At 45.5% G+C, this 21,775-nt stretch overlaps 1 protein-coding gene across 1 annotated transcript in view; it reads left to right on the top strand.

The window, feature by feature from the left end:
* Positions 1 to 248: 248 nt before the first annotated feature.
* The window catches only part of AUTS2 (autism susceptibility candidate 2), a 777,042-nt gene continuing 755,515 nt past the window's right edge, over positions 249 to 21,775 (top strand). Inside the window, exon 1 of the mRNA XM_017824040.1 lies at positions 249 to 533. Within this exon, the coding sequence (XP_017679529.1) occupies positions 249 to 533 (285 nt within the window). The remainder of the gene's footprint in view (positions 534 to 21,775) is intronic.

Genomic DNA, 21,775 nt, shown 5'->3' with positions numbered 1-21,775 from the left:
ATCAGCCATTACTTTCCTTGGCTCGCTTATAGGAATCTCTTACATTTGGTGCTTGCTGCTGGTGGTGGTGGAACCGCACTCGGATTCTTTCATCCCCCCCCACCCCCTTGCTGTCCTCTCCTCCCCTCCCTTTTCTCCTTCCCTCTCTCCCCTCCCTCCCTCCCCCGTTATTCCGCCGGGGGAGCCGGATTTGTGGCTGCGGTGGGGCGGGGGGGGAACGAGAGCGAGAGGGAGAGCCGGCGAGAGACATGGATGGCCCGGCGCGATGCAACGGGCTTCGGAAGAAGCGGCGATCGCGGTCCCAGCGCGACCGGGAGCGGCGAGCCCAGGGCGGGCGGCGCGGCGGGGCCGCCGGCGGGGCCCCCGGGGCCGCCGCGCTCTCCTCCTCGGGCTCCGAGAAGGAAGACAATGGGCCCCCGCCGCCGTCCCGGCCGCGGCCCCCCCGGAGGAAGCGGCGGGAGTCCTCCTCGGCCGAAGAGGACATTATCGACGGTTTCGCGATGTCCAGCTTCGTCACTTTCGAGGCGCTGGAGGTAAGGGAGCGGCGGCTCTGCTTTGTGTGTGCGCCTCATTGTGTGTGCGGGGGACAGCGCCGGGGGAGCCCCCGCGGCGCCCACCCGGGCACCCCCCCGATCCCGCCGTGCCGCCGGGGGTGCCCGCGGGGGCGGTCCCGCCGCCCCCTCCCCGTGCCCCGGGGGTGCCCCGCTCCCCTCCCGCCGCCCTCCCGCCGCCGACACCTGCAGCCCGGCGCGCCGCTCCCGGCGGGCGGCGGCGGGACCGGGGCCGTGCCCCCCGCCCCGGCCCCGCATCCCCCCGCGCCGGGAGAGGGGACTTTGTGCGCGGGTCCCCCGGCGGCGCTTCCCTTCCCTCTCCTCCCACGGATCAAACTTTTCTCACGCCGCCGTGGCCCGGCGGGGCCGCCCACTCGTGTCCGCGGGGCGGCGGGGGGTCGGGCTGTGCGTGTGTGTGTGTGTGTGTGTGTGTGTGCGCCTTTCCTCTCTCGCTCGTGGTGCGGAGTCGGGGGCGCCCGTCCTGTCGCGCTCCCTGCTGGCATGTCACGAGTGGGCTCCGCGGTGGGCGGCTCGAGTCCCCCCCCCCCAGATGGTGGGGGAGCCCAGGCCGGGCCGGGCCGAGGGAAGCGTCGCCCGTGGGGCTTCTCCTCTCCCCGCCCGGCCCGGGCCCGGCTCGCCGTGTCCCCTCTGCCCACCCACTCGCGACCGTGGGACCGCTGTCAGCCCGGCCGGGGCCGTGCTGGTGATGCTGCCGTGCGAGGGGAACCTCCACCCCGTGTGTTGGAAGGGCTTTGTTGTTTATAACTTCTGATCCGGAGAAGTTTGCTGTGGCGAAAAGCGGATTTATTTGGGTTTATGTTGCACTGGAATCACAACTGGAACGATGACGAACTGTCAAAATAAATGTGGAGGTGAAGCTGATTGTTTAACAAAAAAAAAAAAATCTGTGTAGCTCTTAAGCTGTTTAAATATTTAGTCAGGAATACTTAGTGGCATTTTCAGGTTAGTATTTTTTTCTTTTCTTTTTTTTTTTTCTTTTGGTGCTTGTTTTTGGTTTGTTGGTTTTTTGGTTTTTTTTTTGTAGCCTCATTTTGTCTTTGGTTACACCTGTGTCCATCCAGACTACAGCTTCTGACAGAGGCTGTGGTGTAATTGAAGGGAGGATTTGTTCACTCCAACAAACCTCCACATGGTTGATGTTAGACTGGTGTAAGCAATAACGAGCAAATGCTGAGGTAATGTCCAGACTCAATTTATCCACCATTTCTCACCTGGTGAGCCCATCCACAAGTGTCCTGCTCAAACTAGACAGATGAAAAGTGTGAATACATGTTTGTTGGCAAGAGTGCGTTTTGTATGCTTCTGTTTCGGACAAAATTCCGTTCTTCCTCAAACAAAGCCCCAGTTCATGTCATTAAGGGTTTTATGGAAATATGGACTCGAGATTTTGGCTGTAGTCCTTTTTGGAGGGGAAATGAAGAGTGAGTTTTATGGGCAGAACTTGGTAGGGTATTTTAGAGAATGTCTTTATTCTGTTTCACTTCTTATTTGTTTATTTTCCACTTGAAAATAATTGCTGCACTCTCCTCTCTTTGCTAAGCCAAGAATGGCTACTACTTGCATCCTCTCGTAATCCTATATCACTAAGAAGGAGTGCAGAAACATTACCCAGTTCTGTCAGCTAATATCACATTCAGATAAAACAATAGATTGCACACTGAGACTTGACATACTTTTAATGTTCATGTGATAGGTGGCACATTTTGACCTAACGATTTCATGCTGTGTTGAGAAATAATGTCACAAAATTGTTGTTAGGTGCTTTTTCCTGCAGCTCCATATGTATGTTGAGAAACTTGTTTCTGAGGATCAGAGGGAGATGAAGGTGTCTAAGGCACAAGCCCAGTGTGGCAGGAATTACTGTGTGCATTGCGTGTAGCAGCCTCAAGTTTTTATTGTGATTCTTGTGTTGGCGAGGAGTTTGTGAGTGGCTGGTGGAGTGAGATATCTCAGCCTTGGTGAGATGTTTAGGTGTTAATGTGCTTGAGTTGAGACAAGAAGCCTTGGGTGCTGTGAAGAGTTGTCCTGATATTTGTACATCTCATGCTCTGGGTCTACCCCCAGCTCGTGTGAGGATGTGGAGGCTTTCCTGAGGTTCCAGAAGATGCTTACACCCAAGTTGTTGTGCATGTTAACAAGACTGTCCCAGCCCAGGCTTTGTGCTTGAGCTTCAGCCTTTTCTTAGGCTTAGCACAGCTGAAAGTGTGCAGAGACAGTGTTTTGTCTGCTTGATGTGAAAAACTGTGAGAAGGAAAGTGCAGAACACCTTCACCACTGAAAGATCTAAACCCATGGCTCGGAAGAGGGGACAGAGGTAGGTGGTGGCTCATGCAGGAGGGAACAGCCACTGTGGAGGGACAGGGCTGAGTTTCTGCTTCTGAGGGCACTTGTAGGGGTGTGAGTTGGCTGAGTGTGAGGTGTCACTCCAGGATCTTTTTATGCATGCTGTATCAAGTTGCAAACAGGAGCAAGAACTTCCATACAGCTTCACCTGTCCTCTATGAAATGCTTTTTGTTGGGGTGACTGAAAAAGCCCAGCCTGTGTAAAATACCAGGTTGTGTGAAGCTCATAGATGGCAAGGGGACACGGGTGCTGCACAAGAACACACATCCCATGGCTGCTGTAGCCTCAGGAGGAGTCATTCAGTCTGTTATGGTTGTGTTGATAAAAGTTCCCATCCCTTGAAGCAAAACTTTAACCAGCTCCCACTCTGGGAACTGCTTTTATGTCCAGGTGTCAGTAGCCTTCTCATGCTTCTCAAGTGTAAAGTGGTGTGGAAACAGAGGCCATTGCTTATAGTCATCTGTCTCTGTGTTTATGGTGCCCCATACCTTGGTGTCTCTAATGTTTGTGTGGGGAATGCAGGGGAAGAGGGAGTTAAATGAAGACAGCGGTGTCTCATTGTGGATTTTTTTTTCTTGGAGTGACAGTTGAGCCATTCCAGTGTCCTTGCAGATGTGGCCAGAGTGATCCTTACCTGGCCTTGCAGGACTTCTATGTAGCTGTGTGCAATGTGGGCCTGGCCCCTACACGGGGGAGCATTTTGAAGCCTTGACCTTCAGAAAGCAGCCCTAAATCTGTAGGTAAGCAGCTGAGATGTGGTCCTGCAATTTGATCTGCTTCACCAGATTCTCCCATGAGTGGCCTTCTGGGACTAACAGCAGCAAGCTCTGTGGTTTACTCCAGAGCAGTTACTGACCTCCCCAAATCTCCCAGGCTGTGAAGGGAGGAAGGCACAGGTGCTCTGTCCACGTGTTAGGGTGACTGGTGGCTTATCAAGCTGACTGCTTTGCCAGGCTTGGAGTAGCCTGTGCTGCACTGCTGGTGTGTTTGTTACCAACAGTAATAGCGTGACGTTCTCCAAACCCAGGTGGGCATTTTAGACACCAGTTTGACAGGGAAAGGTCATTTCTCAGAATGTGATAAATCAGTCCATTGGAGTGACTTTCTCTGTGATGTGCTCTGGCAGTGCTGGCAAGGAGGTTTCTGCAGAGCTCTGTGGTGAGGTGAGATTTCTCTGAGATGTTTGTCTCCCTCCTACCCCCTGGTGCGTAGGACTCCGGGCAGGAGGCTGTCGTGATGTGGCTGTTGACGTGCCATGGTGAAGATGGTTTACTGTGATGAGAAAGGAAATCTGACCTGAATGTTAAGATAGCTTAAAGCCTGGGAAGTACTTTATGTTTCCTGAGTCAGCTCTGACCATCCCTATGGAGTAAGCAGTTGGTTTCAGGTTTTCTGAACACTGAGTAAGGTAATGAGTTTTTTTCTGCGGATGTTTGTTTAGCTTCAAATCAGGCAGTTCATCTGACAAGCCTGAAATGGGACACAGATATTTATAAAGCACAGATAGAAGTGGGGTAGGAAGCAGGGGGACTTGCATTTAAATGGGAATTCTTGTTTCATAAAACTGTCACAATTTCTCACTGTGCATTTGCTGAGCTAATTTCTGTTCAGCACACAGGCATTTGTCTGTTTTGAGACCATGCTGAATTATCATCAGGTAAAGCCCAATATAATTAATTACAAATGAGAAATGCTGACAAATATTTGTCAAGGAGCTGTTTAATGAGCTTTAAATTCTGTTTCAGATGATTCCATCCACCTAGTGTAAATAATTTTTAAGCAATTGTTCCACTGCGTTTGTGTGATTTAGGCAGATGTTGGCTACGGCAGTTTTACACGTTGGACAGAGGATGAGACTAGATGGAGTAAAGCTTAACAGCTGATCTGGGCTTTAAAATAGAGACACTACTGCTACACAAACAAAATGTGGAAGTAGCAGGCAGGTTTGAAGATGCTGTGGTGTCGGTTGTGTGTCTGTGTGCACTGACAGTGTGGCTCGGAGAGCACATCTGAATGCAGGAATTTGCTTTAATAACTGTGTGTGATACTCATCTCTAGGCACGGCCCACTGAAAATAGAAATTGCTTGGCTTAGTGACAGCAGAGGCTTTGAGCTGGACACCAGAATGGCTGTCTTGCTGTGTGGTTTTCCTCCCTAAATCAGTCTGTTCTCACCAGTCGTCTTGCTGGCCTGATTAGTCTGTTTACTTAAATTCTTTGAAATTTCAAGCAAGTTTGTTCTGCCTTGTCTCTATCCCTTCATATTTCAAAAGGAATTTGATCTTCAAGACTTATCACAGCAGCATCATAACATGAGGTGTTTGTTTAGTGCTGTCAGCAAATCTTGGTGGCCCTTCTTGTGTTTATTAACTGCTTAGGTGTTTGTCCCAGTCTCTGTTTGCACGTGCAAGTCTGCAGATTTAGACCAGCAGAGAAAAGAAGGGAGTAACTAAATGAAGATATCTGGGGATGGGGAGAGGCATTAGGCTTTGTGTGACACTGAGGTATCATATGAAGCGGTGCATTTATTATTTCCACTGTGTATTTTAAGGAAACAGTGAATTGACCTGAGATCAAATTTCGAGATAACCTTGACAGAGCAACTGAATCTCTTGATGAAAACCCTCGGTGACCAGACCTGAAAAAGCAGCAACTCAAACTAAAAGTGGGACTGAAAACAGCAGGATGCATGTTCCACAAAGGGAACCTCTCTGGTGATGTTTGAAACCTATGTTGCTATCATTTGGGCATCTGAATACTTCAAAAATACTTTAAAGGAGGCAAAGCACACCTAACTCCCGTTGACTTCAGTAGCTGTTGGAGAGCTGAAGTTGTCTCTTTGTGCAGATAATGACCGAGGGCTGTGATTGTTGCATAAATATTCTTTTAAGCCCCTGAAGGTAACCATGTAGTGAAGGTGAGGATTTTTGCCATTCCCACAGGGGGTAGTAGGAGGCTCAATGGCCTTGAGTTGGAGAAGGAAGAGTTTAAACTATAAGGCCAAGATAAATGTGATTCAATTAGTCTCCACTGGCCCTGCTCTTTAAGATTAACATTAATGAGAAATACGCTGCATATCAACAGGACAGAATACACTCTTATCCATCATCCCCCTTGGCATCTCTTTTTCCTCCTATTTGGGGGAGCAAGTAAGCCCTTTCTCATTAAATATCTGGGACCTCTGCTGGGATGAGGGAGTGTGAAGTCCAGGGCAGTGGTGGAGTCCCCATCCCTGGAGGGATTGAAAAGATGTGGCACTTGGGGACACAATGGTGGCCTTGGCAGTGCTGAGTTAACAGTTGGACTCCCTGATCTTAGAGGTCTTTTCCAACCTAAACAGTTATATGACTCTATGATTTATAAAATAAGGGTAAAGGATCAGGAACTTGGAAGGAAAATGATCATTAGGGAAAGGCAAAAAAAAAAAAAAAAGTCGTCAGACATCAAGAGTCTGAGTAATTGAAAGATCGAGTTACAACACTGAGATCAATAGAGAAATAGCAGGGACTGGATGGGAACACTGAGAACTAGAGGGGAATGTTGTTACCAAAGGTGGAAGTTTGAGGAGAGATCCATTGCTGTGATCCATGCTCCTTGGTGAGAACCCCGCTGTCAGTACCGAGGGGGAACACTCAACCAAATCTGTCCCTGCTTAAGAAGTCATTAATCCTGGTAACTTCAGGTGGGAGGAAGCAGAAGGATTCTTCACTCAGTGAGGATGATCCCCTCTTTCCTCTGTCCCTGCTACTATTTTTTTCATTTTTGTTTTTGAAGACTGTTTCTATCATCTTGAATGGAAGACCCTACCACATTAAACCAGGGGTCTGCCCTGCAGCCTTGTAATTATCTACAGCTAAATTAGAAGTTTAATCTTTGTTCTGAGCAACAATAAGTTGAGTCAGATAGGTTTTAAAAATAGCCCAAGCTCAAGTTTAGTGAAGTCTCAAATGCAATTATTAAGAAGGTAATGGAGTTAGGAAGTTGTGGGCTGAAATGTGGAAATGTTTAACTCTCAGTTTTCCTTCACTTGAACTGCAGTGTTGCCTTGGTTCAGTGAGGGAAAATTGCTTCCAAGTTTTTCTGTGTTCTTGTACATCATCCTTATGATTTGGTGTTCTCATTGGGTTTGTCTTGGTATGTGCCACAAATTACAAGCTGTGCGCGTTTTTTTGTGTAGTTAGTTGTCATTTTGACTCAATGCCAAGCCATGGTGAAGACCACTTCAGAACATCCTAGTCCTCTAAACTCCTTTGTTATAAAATGGATATGAAAATCCACTTTGTAAGTAATGAGAAATGCCTAATGCAGGTAGGGATTTGTTTTGCTGCAACAGCAGAATAGGCAGTGGTGATTTGTCAGATCCTCAGCTCAGCTCTGCTGTGCTATTTGGCTTTAAATAGTGTGTTACCTTAATGTCTTGAGATTTTTCTCCTTGTGTCTTGGCAACACTGCTGCTGAAGTTCACACGCTCATGTGGTGGAGAGAGAAGGTTTTAACCAAAAGGGTAAACCTTTAGTCTGGTAAATACTATAGGAAGGAGTTTTGGTTCTGTCATCCTCTGTGTAGGAATGGTAGAAAAAGTCACCAAAAGAAGCAGGTTGTCCCTTGGCCCTGCACATCCTTTTCTGCTTGTGAGGTTTTGCCTCGAGGTTTAATTTGATGGTGTTGCATGACACGTGCTCCATGTGGGTTTATTTGGTGTGCATCTTGGTCCTGCTGATTTTAAAATCTCCTGACACAAAGACATGGGAGGTATGCAGACTGTGCTGATATCTGGTGTTCCCAAGTTCCTGGCTGTCTGAACTTTCAATTGTGTTATGCTGGCTGATGCACAGACCACTGATGTGATTAATATCCCAACACCAGATAGGAATAGTTATTCCGCAGCCACACAGGAGTTCAGTTCTTTTCTCTCCAGAAATGGTCACCCTTTCATCTGTCTCACATGTGTTTGCCAGCTTCCTAAAGTGGAAGTTGCTTCTCCTCTAGAATCAGTGCTCTTATGAATTGGCTCTTTTTGTACTTTTATTTGGTAGCAAATGGGACTTAATGGTTTGGGAATAAAACCACTGTCAACCCATCCTCCCCATACACACACAAACCTAGGCTTGTCCTTTGTTGGATGAGCTCATGAAAAGAAGCAAACATCTTCAGCCTTTGAGACAAGCCCTGTGTTGAGCATCATTTGAGTGAAACCATCTGAAGAGGTACTTGTGTGTTGTGGAGTAGTTCTAACAGTTGTATCAGACTTTAAAACATATTTTATTCTCCTGTGAAATAAATAGCAGTCAGATCCAGACCAAATTCATGAAAGTTTGTGAGAAGCCTTTCCCTGTCATAGGCTGACTGTGAGAGGAACAGTGTTTTAGAGGAGAGCGTGTAACAGTGACAGTGCCTGGTGCAGATACTCCCTTACCTGTTGGCAAAATCCAGAGCCACTATCACCTTTTTCCCTACATGCAGGTAGGGGTTACTCTGTCCCTGGTGACCTATCCTTGGGGACCCTCCTGCAGGTTGCTCTGGATTGTCCTACACCTGCTCCTAACTCACCCTCCTGGTGTAGTAAAGGCATTTTAATCTCTTTGCCTGTGAAGTGGAACCAATAAGACAGAAATTCTTGCCACCAGATTCTCCTGGACCACACCTGGGTGGCTCTTGGGTGTGGGAGAGGGGTGGCCCTGGGTATCAAACACGTGTGGTGTAACTTCTCCCTCTTGGCAAGTTTTGACAGCCCGTGTTTTGTTGTTTGCACACCACCTGCTACTGCTGAGACTTAGACGAGCTACAGACATGGTGATGATTGCTCAAGGCATTGATTTTTATTTATTTTCGCTCTGGAAGTCCTAAGTGGCCTGAGACCTTTCACTCAGAGGATCTGCCTAATTTTTTTTTGGTTGAGACATCTGCTTATGTGAGTGGTGGGAATGGAGGAGAGGTGGCCAAAGGACCTGGCTCGTTGCTTACACGGACAGTGGGAATAGTAGAGAGGTGGCCAAAGGACCTGACTTGTTGCCCTAAATGGGGTTGTCCAACTGAGGGGCTGCAGGCTCTGTTCTTCACCTGGCTCCTGACAACTTCTGTCACCTTCATCTTGGCCTCTGCAAATCCAGGTGCTTAGAGCTGTATGTCTTCATAGGGTACCATGGATGTCTTTCAAGGGTCCTTCAGAAACTGGCATCTGGTGCCCAGCTTCCAGAATACCCAGGGCAAGGAGCTGAGAGTTGCTGCTGTTGCAAGAGCTGCTCTGCAGATTGCTCCAGAGCTGGCCAGATGTGTCCAGTGGCTGGGCATGGTGTGACACCCATCAGAGCGGGCACTGATGGAGGGCTGAGGCAGTGAAAGTGGTTTTGACCTCCAAGAAGAAGGCAAGGGAAGAAGTGCTGCTGTTGGGGACGATTTATGTTGTAACTCTGTTAGTGTTGTGGGTTTTAATGCATGTCAAGGGCACTTTGACCTTTGAGTGGAATCTTTTGGTGTGAATTTGTGTCTTTTCTCCTCTCTCTTCCTCCTTTAAAGAAAATTCAAAATAAATACTGAAAATCAAAACCGTCTGTTTTGAGGGGACCAAAATGCCTCTCTTTATTTTATGGGATTTGGATATTACTGAATGATTAAAACTTCTAGTAATTTTTACTGTCTATCTATTGTGCTTGTAGGCAGTGACTCTACGGAAAAAATAATAAAAATGCAATTAATGTGGCTCAACAGCTGAGTCTCCTGGACTTTAAAAAAAAAAAGGGAAAAAAAGTCATTTTTAATGAGTTCTAGGATCAGAAAGATACATCTGGTGGATGGATTTGCCAAGTTTTCAACCTCAGAATGTGTATTGAAAAACTCAGTGAATTATGTAGCTACAAAAGTAGATCTTTGCGTGTTTATAAGACCTCAGTGCAATCTTCTTATATTTGCCTAATGACAAACAGACATTCTTACAGAGGCACAGCCCAGAAGGACACATGGGCTGAAATGTCTCTGTAAGCTGATAGTATTTGTATTGGGGTGCTGCTACTAGTGAAGGAATTTTAGAGGATTCATTAAGTATAGGGGGAAAAGTATTTTGGTATTGGATGAAAGAGAAGAGGAGGAAGGGAAATGGGAGTGGGTAGAGAGGAGAGGGAGCACTGCAATTTTAAATGTACATGATGTGTGGGCTAAGATATTGTGCCTCCACTGCTGAACCAGAAAATTTATAACAACTGTTTGTCATGTGTGTGTATTTATAGCCATTCACATAATGAAGAAGTTTCATGAGGTTGTAATAACATATCAAGATGGATGTAATTAAAACAGAAGCAAATTGACACCTCTAGATTAAAGGCAAACTCTAAACTAATACACCTGTACGCTGTCACTTATGTATTAGTTGTCTGGGGCAGTCTGCCAGATATGCAAATAAAAGGACATTGGCAAATTTCCTTGGATATGTGGTTATGAAAAATCCAACTTTTTAATCGTTTACTTAGCCCTGCTCAGGTTTGTAACAAGGGTAGGATTTAATGGTTTGGTATCACCTCTGCTTCATGATGGGAAGAGGGGCTAAAGGATACGGGGTGAGGGGGAAGGAGAAGGGGAAATCCAGAGCAGGGGCTGCTGTTCTTTACAGTGGGACCCTTCCCTTGGGAAAGGGGTGTCAGCTGCACCATTTCAGATCTGCCCCAACTCTTGAAACTCCAGAGGACTAAAGAGTCCTTGACATTGGTCTCTGTAGCATTGGAGTGCAGTTATAAATGCTTTTGAAAACTGCCCTATAACACTTGGGTTTGGTTCTGTGGTGCTGCAGGTGACTGGGGTGGCCACTAAGGAAACTTCTGAAATTTATACAGTTGCACCAATTTGGTGTAAATTGTTACTAGGTCTGTTAAATGGCTATAACGTATCTTAGCAGTTTTCTGTAACAGTATTTTTCAACTTATTTGAATTTGCAGAAGCCTAAAATGTTTCCAGGGCAGTTGTGGACATCCACTTCAGCCTGGGGTCAGTAGATTTACTCTCGAAATTAATGCTCAGTCTGCAAAATGCTGATGTAAAATAGACTGGTGGAACGGAGCAGGAAGGCAATTATTTGCCTTGTTATTGCCAGGGCTGTGAATCAAAGTATCAGCCTTGTTTTTGGGTAACTTGCACCCCAGATAACCTGCATTCCCTTAAATGCCCTGGGGATGGAAACAGGTGTTAATGTGGCTTGTGAATAACCCCATGGCAGGTGATGGGGGTTTTCTGGTAAAACCCTGAAACTGGTACCTCCAGCTCCTCCCCCCCCCGAGTGTGAAAAGTCCCACCTTTTGTGGATTTGGTGGCATTTCCTCAGATGGTTGCTCCGGTTAGTAAAACTAGTTATAAGCACGTTGATACTGCAGCAGGTCTGGAGAGCTTGGTGAAGCCCAAAGTTCTTGAACTCAGTTTTCAATTCAGGCTTGAAGTTCTTTGCCCCAGTTGGGGATGAACCAGAAGAAAATCCAGCTGTGGGCTGGAGTTCTGCGGAGCGGGGGCTGCTCAACACACCGATTTGCAGAGAGCTGACTGCATAAAAGCTCCAACAGGCATGTTGTGTTAGACGTTTTCTAAATTAAAGAGACTCCTTTTTTAGTACATCTGGACATTAAGGATCAATCATATGAGGTACGTGGCTTCAAAGTGATTTCAAATGGTAGGATTTTTGTCTTCAATATTTCAACAACTTTTCTTCCACCTTTAATCTTTCATGAGCGGAAGCTTCAAAAGATAATTAGTAAAACATGCTTTTATCTGCATTTATCTCAAAACATGATTAATTTTTTAACTGCAATTACAGCAATCATTTCAAGTTTACTCTATATTAATGAGTAAAGGATTTTTTTGAGAGAGAGCATGAGCCTAAATATGGCTATAGTGGCCGAGTTGAAAGGTGCATTTATGAGTGTGCTTTTGTTTTCATTGCTGGGGATTGAATTTCCGGGTCCAGGAAGTAATATTTCACATGGATTAAAGTTTTTGAAATGCTTTTGCTCAGCTTCACAGGATCATTTTGAGGAGCTGACAATGATAAGAACTGGATCATGCTACTGAATACCCAGTTCCAGGTTTCCCTCTTGCTGGTGTTTTTTGCTCTGTGCTGTGCATGTGTGACTGGCAGGATATCCTCTACTTGCTGCCCTTGGCACTGAAATGTAAGATATACGATGCAGCTGGTTTGTTGTTAATGAATTGGCAATGAACTTGTAAATTTTCACCTTTACCATTTCTCTCTTTGTTAAAGGCAGCTTAAGGCATTTTTTATTACTGTGTCACTTCTGGGAGAAAGACGTTCATGTCTGTTGGTGTCTTTATTTCTGGTACTAATGTGTGTAGGTCTGTCCAACAGCTGTCCTGCAGCCTGGATCCCACCTGTAGGTCCAGGGTGCAGCCCTTCAGGGTTCTGAGCACCTCCTGTCTGTCTGGTTGTTTTTCCTCTGTGGCTTACCCCAGAGCCCCTAGAAAACTGTGCCACTGGCACAGAGATATCGCAGAACAGGGATCCATCCCAGAGCCCCCAGAAGCAATGGACCACTGCAGGGGATTACTGAAAAGCAGCACAAGTAAACCCACTTTTTGCTAGAGTACAGCTTTTGCATAATTTTGCCGTGTGAAGGGTGTTCCGCAGCCCTGGCTCCTTTTTCTCCCTCAACAGGAGGGAAAGATTTTGGGCTGGAGCTGCAGTTTCACTGCTCTGTGCCTCCCAAGGGACTGGGCTGCTGGGTGTGGCATGGCCCCAGCTACCACAGCGAGGTACACAGAGCAGGCATCTGAAAAACTGCAGCTCTCAGAAGTGTAAGAACGTGAGTTTTTTGGTTTTGTTTTTTTGGTTTAGGTTTTTTATTTTTAGTTTCCTTCATTTAGGCCCTGGTCTTGGACGTCAGAGAGGATTTGGAGTAAGCCTGCACAGCCTTGGTTCATATCTGATTTTAACTGCAATCCCTTCTAAATTAGGATTGCAGTTCCCCTGGCCTGTGGTCCCCGGGGAGGTGGATGGGCCAGCAACTGCAGCAGTGAATTGGGCAGCTGCATAGGAGAGCACGCGAGTGTATAATCAGATTTCTGATAAACCCAGGTCTCTAAGTCCCTTGAATGGGCAGCTTTGCTGTGAATGGCCTCGTGAGGTCTGCTGTGGCTGCTCTCTTTGTTTGGTACTCTGACAAAAAAATTGCTCTGGTATCCTTGTTGGTATATTTTTACATCTGTTATCCATAGTTTGGATTTGTTCTGGCTGCAGTCTTATTTTGTTTTGCAAAATCTACCTGGGATTGGGATGGAGATATATGTTTGCTAAGGCAGATTTGGAAATTGTGTTGTTGAAATACAGCCCATATGGGCCATTGTAAAATGGTTACTGCAGCATATAATTGCCTTCACAATGATGTGCTTTGTCATTTTCCTTCCATCTTCAAAGAGGCACTCCTGTAGTCTGCTGACAGCAGTGGTGGTATTAGAAAACATATGGATTTGTAAAGGCATTAAACTGTCTTCAGTTCAAGGATTAGATTACAGTGTTAGAGTGTGGGTCACCACGTTTTCGTGTGGGTAGGCTGCACTTGACTGTGTTGGTTTATGTTAGAGGTTAGGGAAGGGTTTGTTTGTTTATTGAAGGTATCTGACATAATATCCCTTCCAAAACACGGGGAAGGAGGTATCTCTTGTGCTGCCATACATGGTAAGAAGCTGCACCTCAGTCCCAGGGCCGTGGTCCCACCTCACCCTGCATGGCCTGCAGGGCTTGGTCAGGGCTCACCATCCACACTGACAAGACTTCTAAGAAATCTCAGTGGGAAGTGCCAGTTACAACATGGAAAAATATGCAGAATGTAAACCCCACAAAAATGGCTTTGAATCTTTAAGGGTTTTATTTAAGTCCTCCACGCTGGGCTCTACTCTGAACATTTTGTGTACTTGTTTTGTGTTCACATACAAAGGAGCTGCCCAGCTCCACACATTTCAGAGTATAGGGCAATCTGTTCAGCTTTTACCTTTTTTTCTGCCCTCACAGTTTCAGGTGTGGATTTTCTGGGGTGGATTGGGAGTCTGCAGTTATCATAGTGGGATGCACATGGCATAGATGTGGCACACAGCCTCTCTCCAACCTGGAGTGATGCTCATGTTCTTTACACCATTCAAAAGGTAAAACTAGAGAGTGGGAGGGATAATACACATTAAGATCCTTTTTCTGTAGTTTTGTTATTGTTTTTGTCTTACTTTTTCTGCTCTGCCCAGCTGGGACATTGAGGCAGATTGGGGCTTGGCCCATGGCCACCTTCACCCTCATCACGGGCACTTGCCGTTGTGTTTGGGTTTGCTCAGGTCCCTTCCAAAACAACTCCTGATATCTCTTGACCTTCAAACACACTCTTTTAATTAAGATGCTGAGCTGGTCCTTGGGAGACATGGGCTGGTTTCTGTGTAAGCACAGTCATCTTCCATAACCTTGAAGCAGTCACTCCCTTCCCAGTTCAGCACGGCCGTGTGAGCACCTGCTTTGGGATTGTGCTGAGTGGGGATGGATTGGGAGTTGGATTCATGTGTGTGCTCGGGGGAGGTGCTGCATCCAGGCGTGTAGGTTTGGGTCTCTTGACTGAGAAGAGTGTGTGTATGGGGACAATGGTGATGTGTGAGGCAGTATTTAGTGTGAAGCCAAAATATGTGCTTAAGGATCACCTTGAGCTGGAGTGTTAGTTTTGCTGTAGCTGAGTTTTTCTGTCCACAAAATGGGTTTATTAATACTGTCCCTCTTCAGAGACTGCCTGGCTACTTAATTAGCATCTGCAGGATGCTCCAATAGTAAGTGGTTAACATAAAATATCGACATAATTTTCCTGTAGGACTGCAAAGGACCAATGCCTCTATGTGTGTAGCGGGGACCTGGCTAGAACACTTATTTAAATAACTGAAAGCACTTTTGTTATTTTCAACCACTTTTTAAAACAAAGTTATAATTTTATTTATATTTTATATAAAGCCTTAAAATTGCTGACAACAGTCAACTTTGTTAAGGAAATCTGATGTGAAGGGTAGCACAGTGAAATTCTGATAAATGCGTTATCTTTCTTTATTCTGTTAGGATTTTTAAGTGTGTAAAAATTGATGTTGCTTAGTTATGGCTTGCTTCAGTTTTAAGTCACTTGCAACATTATCTGTCCCAGCTGTGGTGGTTGTCAAGGCTATTTATGGTAATATCTTTCCTTAAATCCATTGCAGAAAAGGGAAGAAACTCTCATTCTGCCTACAAGAAATGTTAAAGGATGTATTGCTAACTCTGGCAGCTGTGACTGTGATAAACAAATTAGGTCTGTCATTAATGCCAGGGTCTGCAGGTGTAATATGTCATAAAACTGGTATATCTCTGGTGCTAGCTGGCCTATAAAAATAAATAAATACTGGGGATTTTTAATCCTCATTTAACAAATTTAAGAGCAAAGCTGCTTTATGATAAGGTTTGTGTAAGGTGAACACCAAATTCATGTATATGGTGTGTGTTTGCAGCAAACAGTGCAGAAATGAGAAATAAACAAAGTCCAGTGAGAAGCTCCCACTGATATTCCCAGGTTTTTCAGTGGGCCCTTGTCAGGCCTTTATTTGAGGACTCATTTATGCAGATGTTTAAATCAGTCCCTCTTAAAGAAAGTGCTTGACTATGTTGTTAAAAGCAGTAGCACAGGACGCTTAAAATCTGCTGAAGTGCAGTCAGGGGTGGGATGTTATAAGGTATATACAGAAAATATCTTTAATGTGAAGCTTCCTAACAGTGAATTGTTTTTAAACAATAGTTTATTTTGAGGGGAAGCTCGGTAGAGTGGCTTGGGGTTGGTTTGGTTTGGGGCCTTCAGGAAGTCAAGCCTGGTGGTGAGACAGCTCCTGGAGCTGCAGGGCCATGGAGCCTTCCAAACTCTGCCTCCTGGTTCAGCTCAGCATCATCCCGAGGGATGCAGGACATGGCCACGTGCCAGAGCATCCCTGGCCATACTGGAAAAGCCCCAGCAGGCAGCTTGGCTGGGGGACCACCAGTAACAGTGGGACTGAAATAACTAACTGGCAGGAGCCTGGGTTTGTTGAAAGCTTTCGTGTTTGATGTTTGCTGTGCCCTGCCTGGTCTGTGTCTGCAGGGAGGATGTTGGGTGAGTTTGGATTCGAGCACAGGTCCCGGTCTGGGTGTAACACACAGTGTCAGTGGAAATCCTGACAAGCTGAAGTCTCTGCTGAATGGGACTGGATTTTACCTCTGCCTAAGAGAAATGGTGAGCTTTGCAGCTTTGCTTGCAGGAAGTCCTGGTAATGACAAGTCATCAAGATTTCCCTGGCAAGTGGCATTACTTTGGGTAATTACTTTGGGAAGCTTCTGAGAGGGAGCTTCCTCCTCTCCCTGGGGCACACACCTTCTCATCCAGCTACATATTGTTGCTTTCTCCAGTACCAGCTAAACAGGTGGCAGGATTCAAATCACCACTCCCTGAATGGAGTTTGCTCTCCACAATAGCTCACCAGAGGCCTGTTTTGTTACAGAACATTGATTAAATAAATATTCCTATGCATACAAAAGAGAAGGAATCTGTTACAACACTCTGCAGTTATTTTTCCATTAATGGCAAGGAGCTCTCTCTAATTTTCCTGCCCCTTTCAATCTGTTTTCCTGTCACCCTCCCTTCCTATCACTAGTAATGCCTTCAAGTGCATGAGTAACATACAAACAGCTCACATTCCCTCCAGTTCAGCTCTGGGAACACCTTAGCTCCAGCTCCTTGTGCTTTAGGAAATCCCCCTGGCCCATGCAGGGCAGAATTGACTGCTCCATGCGTGCTTTTGTTTAACTTGGTATTTCATGTTCTGTATCAGTATTCCTTGTACTAACTGACTTCCATTAACTTACATAGCAGCAGTTAAAAATACAATTTTGCAATACCAGCATCTTGCATAATATTGACAATTGGGGCAGAATATTTGACTTCTGAAGATCATCTTTTTTTTCTGTGTTCCTCTGTGACCCTGGTTTTTAAAATCTTTGAGGCAGACATTACTGCTCTGTGGTCTGTGCTGATGGAGGTGTGTGTATGTTCTGGAAGAACAGCACCTCATACTCAGATCGTGGCAGCCAAAGGCAGCTCCACTGCAAGCAGCAGATCTGATTTGGTATAAGATGGTGCCATCTGAAAATAAATATAGGGTAAAGGATTGACACAGGAGGAAAAAAAACCTCAGTAGATATTTGTCTTGAGAAAGAACTTTTGATTGAACAAATGTCTGGCACAATAAATGTGGAGTATAAGGAAATGCCAGGGCTTTACTTTGGCTCTGCATTGATGTGATAGAGATAAAAATCCACCTCAAAGAGAGTAACTGAAATTTAGCTTTTTTTGTGTGTGTGTGTTGTTTTTGTTTTTTTCCCAGGCAAGGATATCTGTTACTTGGGAAAAAACAGGAGTCAGCATTTCTATACCATCATTTTTCTTATACATATTTAGAGCTGTTAAATCACAGAGCTGTTACTCCAGAGAAGTAAATTGTGCAATGTATTTTTTAATGTTTAAAGACCATAAATGAGGCCTCCTTTCATTATGTGAGTTTGTATTAAAATACCAGAGTTGGCTAGATTTAGGATCAGGGTTGGATAAAGCTGATCATCTGGGCTCTCTCTGAGGGAGAGCCCTCACCCTCTTTCCTAAGCTGGGGTGGGATTGCCATGGTTGAAATGAAGCTGTGCCAGCACTCTCTGCTCTCCCACTGCTTTGTGTGGCTGTTGGTAAGAAAGGACTGGCTGTGGAAAGCTGTGGCAGAAGCCCATTGTCTCTGCTCTTGCTTACCATGGGCAGTTAGTTGGAAGTGACACCAACCTGAGTTTAATTCTAGTTTTACATTGCAACAACATGCCAGCTGTTCCCTGTATTCTTCCGTGACACTGCAATGTAATTATTTTTTTGTTATCTTTCAAGATGTAATTTTATGTTGGTGTGCTTCCCACTAACCCTTTGGCACAGAAAATGTGTAGCTAATTCATTTTTCCGGGAACATGAAGAAGCAAGGGAGAAAAATCTCAAATCCTAGGGCCAAGTGGCCGTGCTAAAGGCGGCTGAGGAGGGATGTTCAGGGTGGAAAGGCCTCGTCTCAGACAGTCTGAAAGCCACTGGGACATGTGCAGTGATTAATGGTGTCATTGCTTTCAAGCTTCATCAAAAGGTTTCAGTATAAGAGTTTCTAAGGAATGCTGATAGTCACGGGAACCTATCAAAGGGTACAGAAAATATCAAATGAGCAAGCAGGAATGGGAGTTAATTACTGAACAGTGATTACTCCGATATAACCAATTATTGGATCATTAAATGTTTATTACCTTTTTTATGCTCCTTTCCCTCATAAGTGCAGTTTTTTCCTGATAATATTAGAAAAAGGGTGGATCTAATGCATGAAAAGCCTTTTCAAAACCTAGGAGTTATTAAAGACCACCTCACCTCAACACCTGACATGCTGTCCTGCTCGCCCTGCTCTGCGGGTTTGGGGTCAGGTGCTGTGAACCCTATTTAAAGGCCAGATTATCTCAGTTCTGGAGGGCAGTGCAGCAGCAGGAACAGGGCAGAGGCTCCATGGGATGTGGCCAGCAGGTTCACTGCTCTTCAACATGGGGCTGGGTTCCTGCCTTCTGCTCCCACTGTAAGTGGTTGGTGGCTTTTGTGTCCGTCCGTCACCCAGAGGCTCTTTCTGGGGCTCCCCAGTTCCCTAAGGATGGAGGAGAATAGTCTTTAGTTCCCATGGGCTCATAGTATCTCTTCCTCTCCAGTCACTGACCCTCTCTGAAGAAAGAAGAGTTTCCATTGCAAGGTTGAAATGATGCCATTTGAAAGCAAGACATAAACCCTGCACAGGTCTTCCACTGGACATCTGCGAAGTGAAAAATACCATCTTTTCAAGCTGAATGTGGTTATTTTGGATGACATTTGAGGGTTTAAAATGTTAAAGCAATTTTTAAAAATACAGCTATTTGTGACTTTTGTTGATGATCCTTAAATGTTGAGTTGTTTAAGCTCTGTATCTTGGGAGAAGTAAGGGTTGGGGTGGGGGGGGAAGAGAAAAAATTCTCTTTCTCCGTCAGTAGTGGGTTTTGTGTCTCTGATGTGGGCAGAGTGAAACCAGGGAAGCAGCCAGTGACCTCTGCCTGGGGTATGTCTGTGACCATCACCAGATCTGCTCAATAACAAATTCATCTCTTTCTGAAGCATTTGGTGTGTCTCACCCTCACCTATTACCATTGCCACTTCTCAGCAGCCGCGTTGGTTTTATCTCGGGTACACTGTGCTTGTACAATGGGGAAAGTTCTCATGAGGCAAATTTTTCTGTGCCTTTTATTTGTGAGTTATTTAATCGGTTTTATGAACTTTCTTAGGGAATTATTGCTTTTTTACTTAATACCTCCCTTTGCCAATTTGGAAGCTTCAACCATTTTTGAGCTAAAGTTTTAGTCAATCTTTTTTTTTTTATTCATAATTTTTTCCCCTTCTTTTCTTTTTTCCCCCCCTTAACGTAATCCTACCTGGACCTTCCCTCGCAAATGTGATTTTCAGTTATCATCTCTGACACCTAAGCCTCCATGAAAGTCGATGGGGAAGGTCAGAGACTGGAACCAGGAGGCTGTTTGCAGCTTTGTGTTATTCCTGTAGGGGAAGAGGGGGAAACTCTGTTAAACCACACTCTCCGTGCTCCTGGGAGTCTAAATTACTGTGTTCACTGCACTGCTGTGTCCAGTCAGTTATGTGGCAGTTGGGACTTTTCCCTTTTTGGAAGGACTCTTATTCCTCCTGACAGGTTTTTCTGTAACCCTTTGAAGGAGAACTTTATTCTGGGTTTGTTTGTCTACTTTTCTTTAAAAATAAATAAGAATAGAGAAGGTTTACTTTGCAGAGCAAATATTATGCAGGTCACAGCTTCCTCCTGTGCATGAAGATGATTTTGTCTCCGCAGTTCAAGTCTATGGAGTCAGAGATGCTTAAGGATGTGTCGCTTGTGGGAGCCGACGACCCCACACAGGCACCTACGTTAAACACCATCACTCTGAAAATCCAGCAGGAAACTGCTTCCTCCAGCAGTGAATCACAGCAGTGAAAGGTCCCTTTAATCTGCTGCAGTCACAGTTTGGGGTTCCAGGCTGGTCTGGGGGGCTCAGTGTCCTGGTTTGGGGCTGCTGCAGCTGTGAGAGGCACAGCCAGGGCACTCGGAGCTCTGCTCGCAGGCACATCTGTGATTATCCCTTTCTGACAGCCTCTGTGCAAAACAGTAATAATGAGACATCCCTCAGGATTTCCTTTTAATAACTGAACATACAGCAGCAGTTGTAAACTGTCTTGGTAATGTCACAGCCCCTTTGAGAAAGGTGAAGGGCAGAGGACCTCCAATGGCAGGCAAGGATCCGGGAACATGGCAAAAAACAAGGTGTCCTGTGTTTTAGATCCTGTACAAAAATGTATCGTGGTTGCAAGGCCATGGGGGATGAGTCAGTCTCCAGGACTGCTACAAATGTTAGATTTCAGAGAAAGGTCAGCCAGGAACAAGGTCAGAACAAGCCCGATGCTGCGAGGCGCAGATAAAGGTTAATGCTGGCAGGAGTGCAGCCTGTGGTCAGCTGGCTGTGGAGCAGGGGCTGGGCCAGCACATAATGAGGAGGGTTTACTCTAATTCTATTACAATGTATAATTAACTAGCATAATTGATAGCAGTTTTCCCTGTGTGTCTGTGGGTGTGTGTACATGCACATACAGTCTCGTTTTTGGCTGTTGTGGGATTGCACCGTGTGCCCTGAGCCGATGGAAACCGGCCGGGGGCTCCCCAGGGCTCAGGCTCAGTCCGTGGATGTGGAGGTGGAACATTGTTTTCAAGAGCCTGTATTTTCTCTGCTTCTGGAATTAGACATAATATCTAGGTGGTGCCCTGGATAAGGCAGACCTGCTTCTGATAAAGGTCTGTAGTGCTGAGAGCTGTGAATGAAGCTCGTGTTTGAAGGAAGAGCGAGGGACAGGTCAGCTCCATTTCTTTCTGGGTTGTTTGCACCTTTTATTCTCAGTATTCCTGTGAAAACAAAGAACTTGAACTGAATTTTGCCTTTGTGATCATCTTTTGTACAGGATAAGATTCACACTTTGTTACTATGCAGAGACATAAGCAAACTCTTGTTTCAGATGCACTGGGGATTTTAATTTTCGTAGGGCACTAAGGTGACAGACCACTGCGGATTCCTCTGCTCTTCCTTTGCAGGGCAAAGAGCGAATAAGCAAAATCTTCCACTGCCCCAAATCAACCCCAAACCAGGCTGCAGTGCTCGCCTGACCTGGTGATGTTTTGGGTTTTGTTGGGTTTTGGACAGGTGGGGAAACCTTTGCTGTGCCATTGATGGTGGATGCCATGAACTAACCTGGCCCACCTGATGTAAAATTAGGCTTTACCCCCGTGGCTGATGTTGTTGGGTTGCTGGAAGCCTTGTTGTAGCTACTGTTACATCCTTGATGCAGTGTGAAAACATCAAGGAAGAAAATTTAGGGTTTTTTTCTTTAAAGTGTTGTGCGATTTATCTTGATATCTGTTTTGCTTGTCCACTCTCTGGATGTTGCAGAGTACAATTGTGGGAGGACATTGCTATTTATTTATTTTTTTTCTTTCAGTATCTGGCAATACACATTTTTCAAATGTTAATGCAAATAACCCACTTCTCCATTCTTAATCCCTTGGGATGGGAAACCTAAAGGCCATATTCTTCCTTGAGAGGGGGATTTACCCTTCCAGCTACATTAAATGTTAGCTAGAAACATGTGGCTAAAGGCTTCTGAATACTGAGCTGAGACTCTTCTCTTGAGGTTCTGGTTTATTTGGAAATTTAATTT

The sequence above is a fragment of the Lepidothrix coronata genome, unplaced genomic scaffold (assembly GCF_001604755.1).
Source record: "Lepidothrix coronata isolate B3197 unplaced genomic scaffold, Lepidothrix_coronata-1.0 Scaffold108, whole genome shotgun sequence".
Lineage (NCBI taxonomy): Eukaryota > Metazoa > Chordata > Aves > Passeriformes > Pipridae > Lepidothrix > Lepidothrix coronata.
Note: the sequence above shows the minus strand (reverse complement) of the source record. Positions and strands in the feature narration are given on the sequence as shown.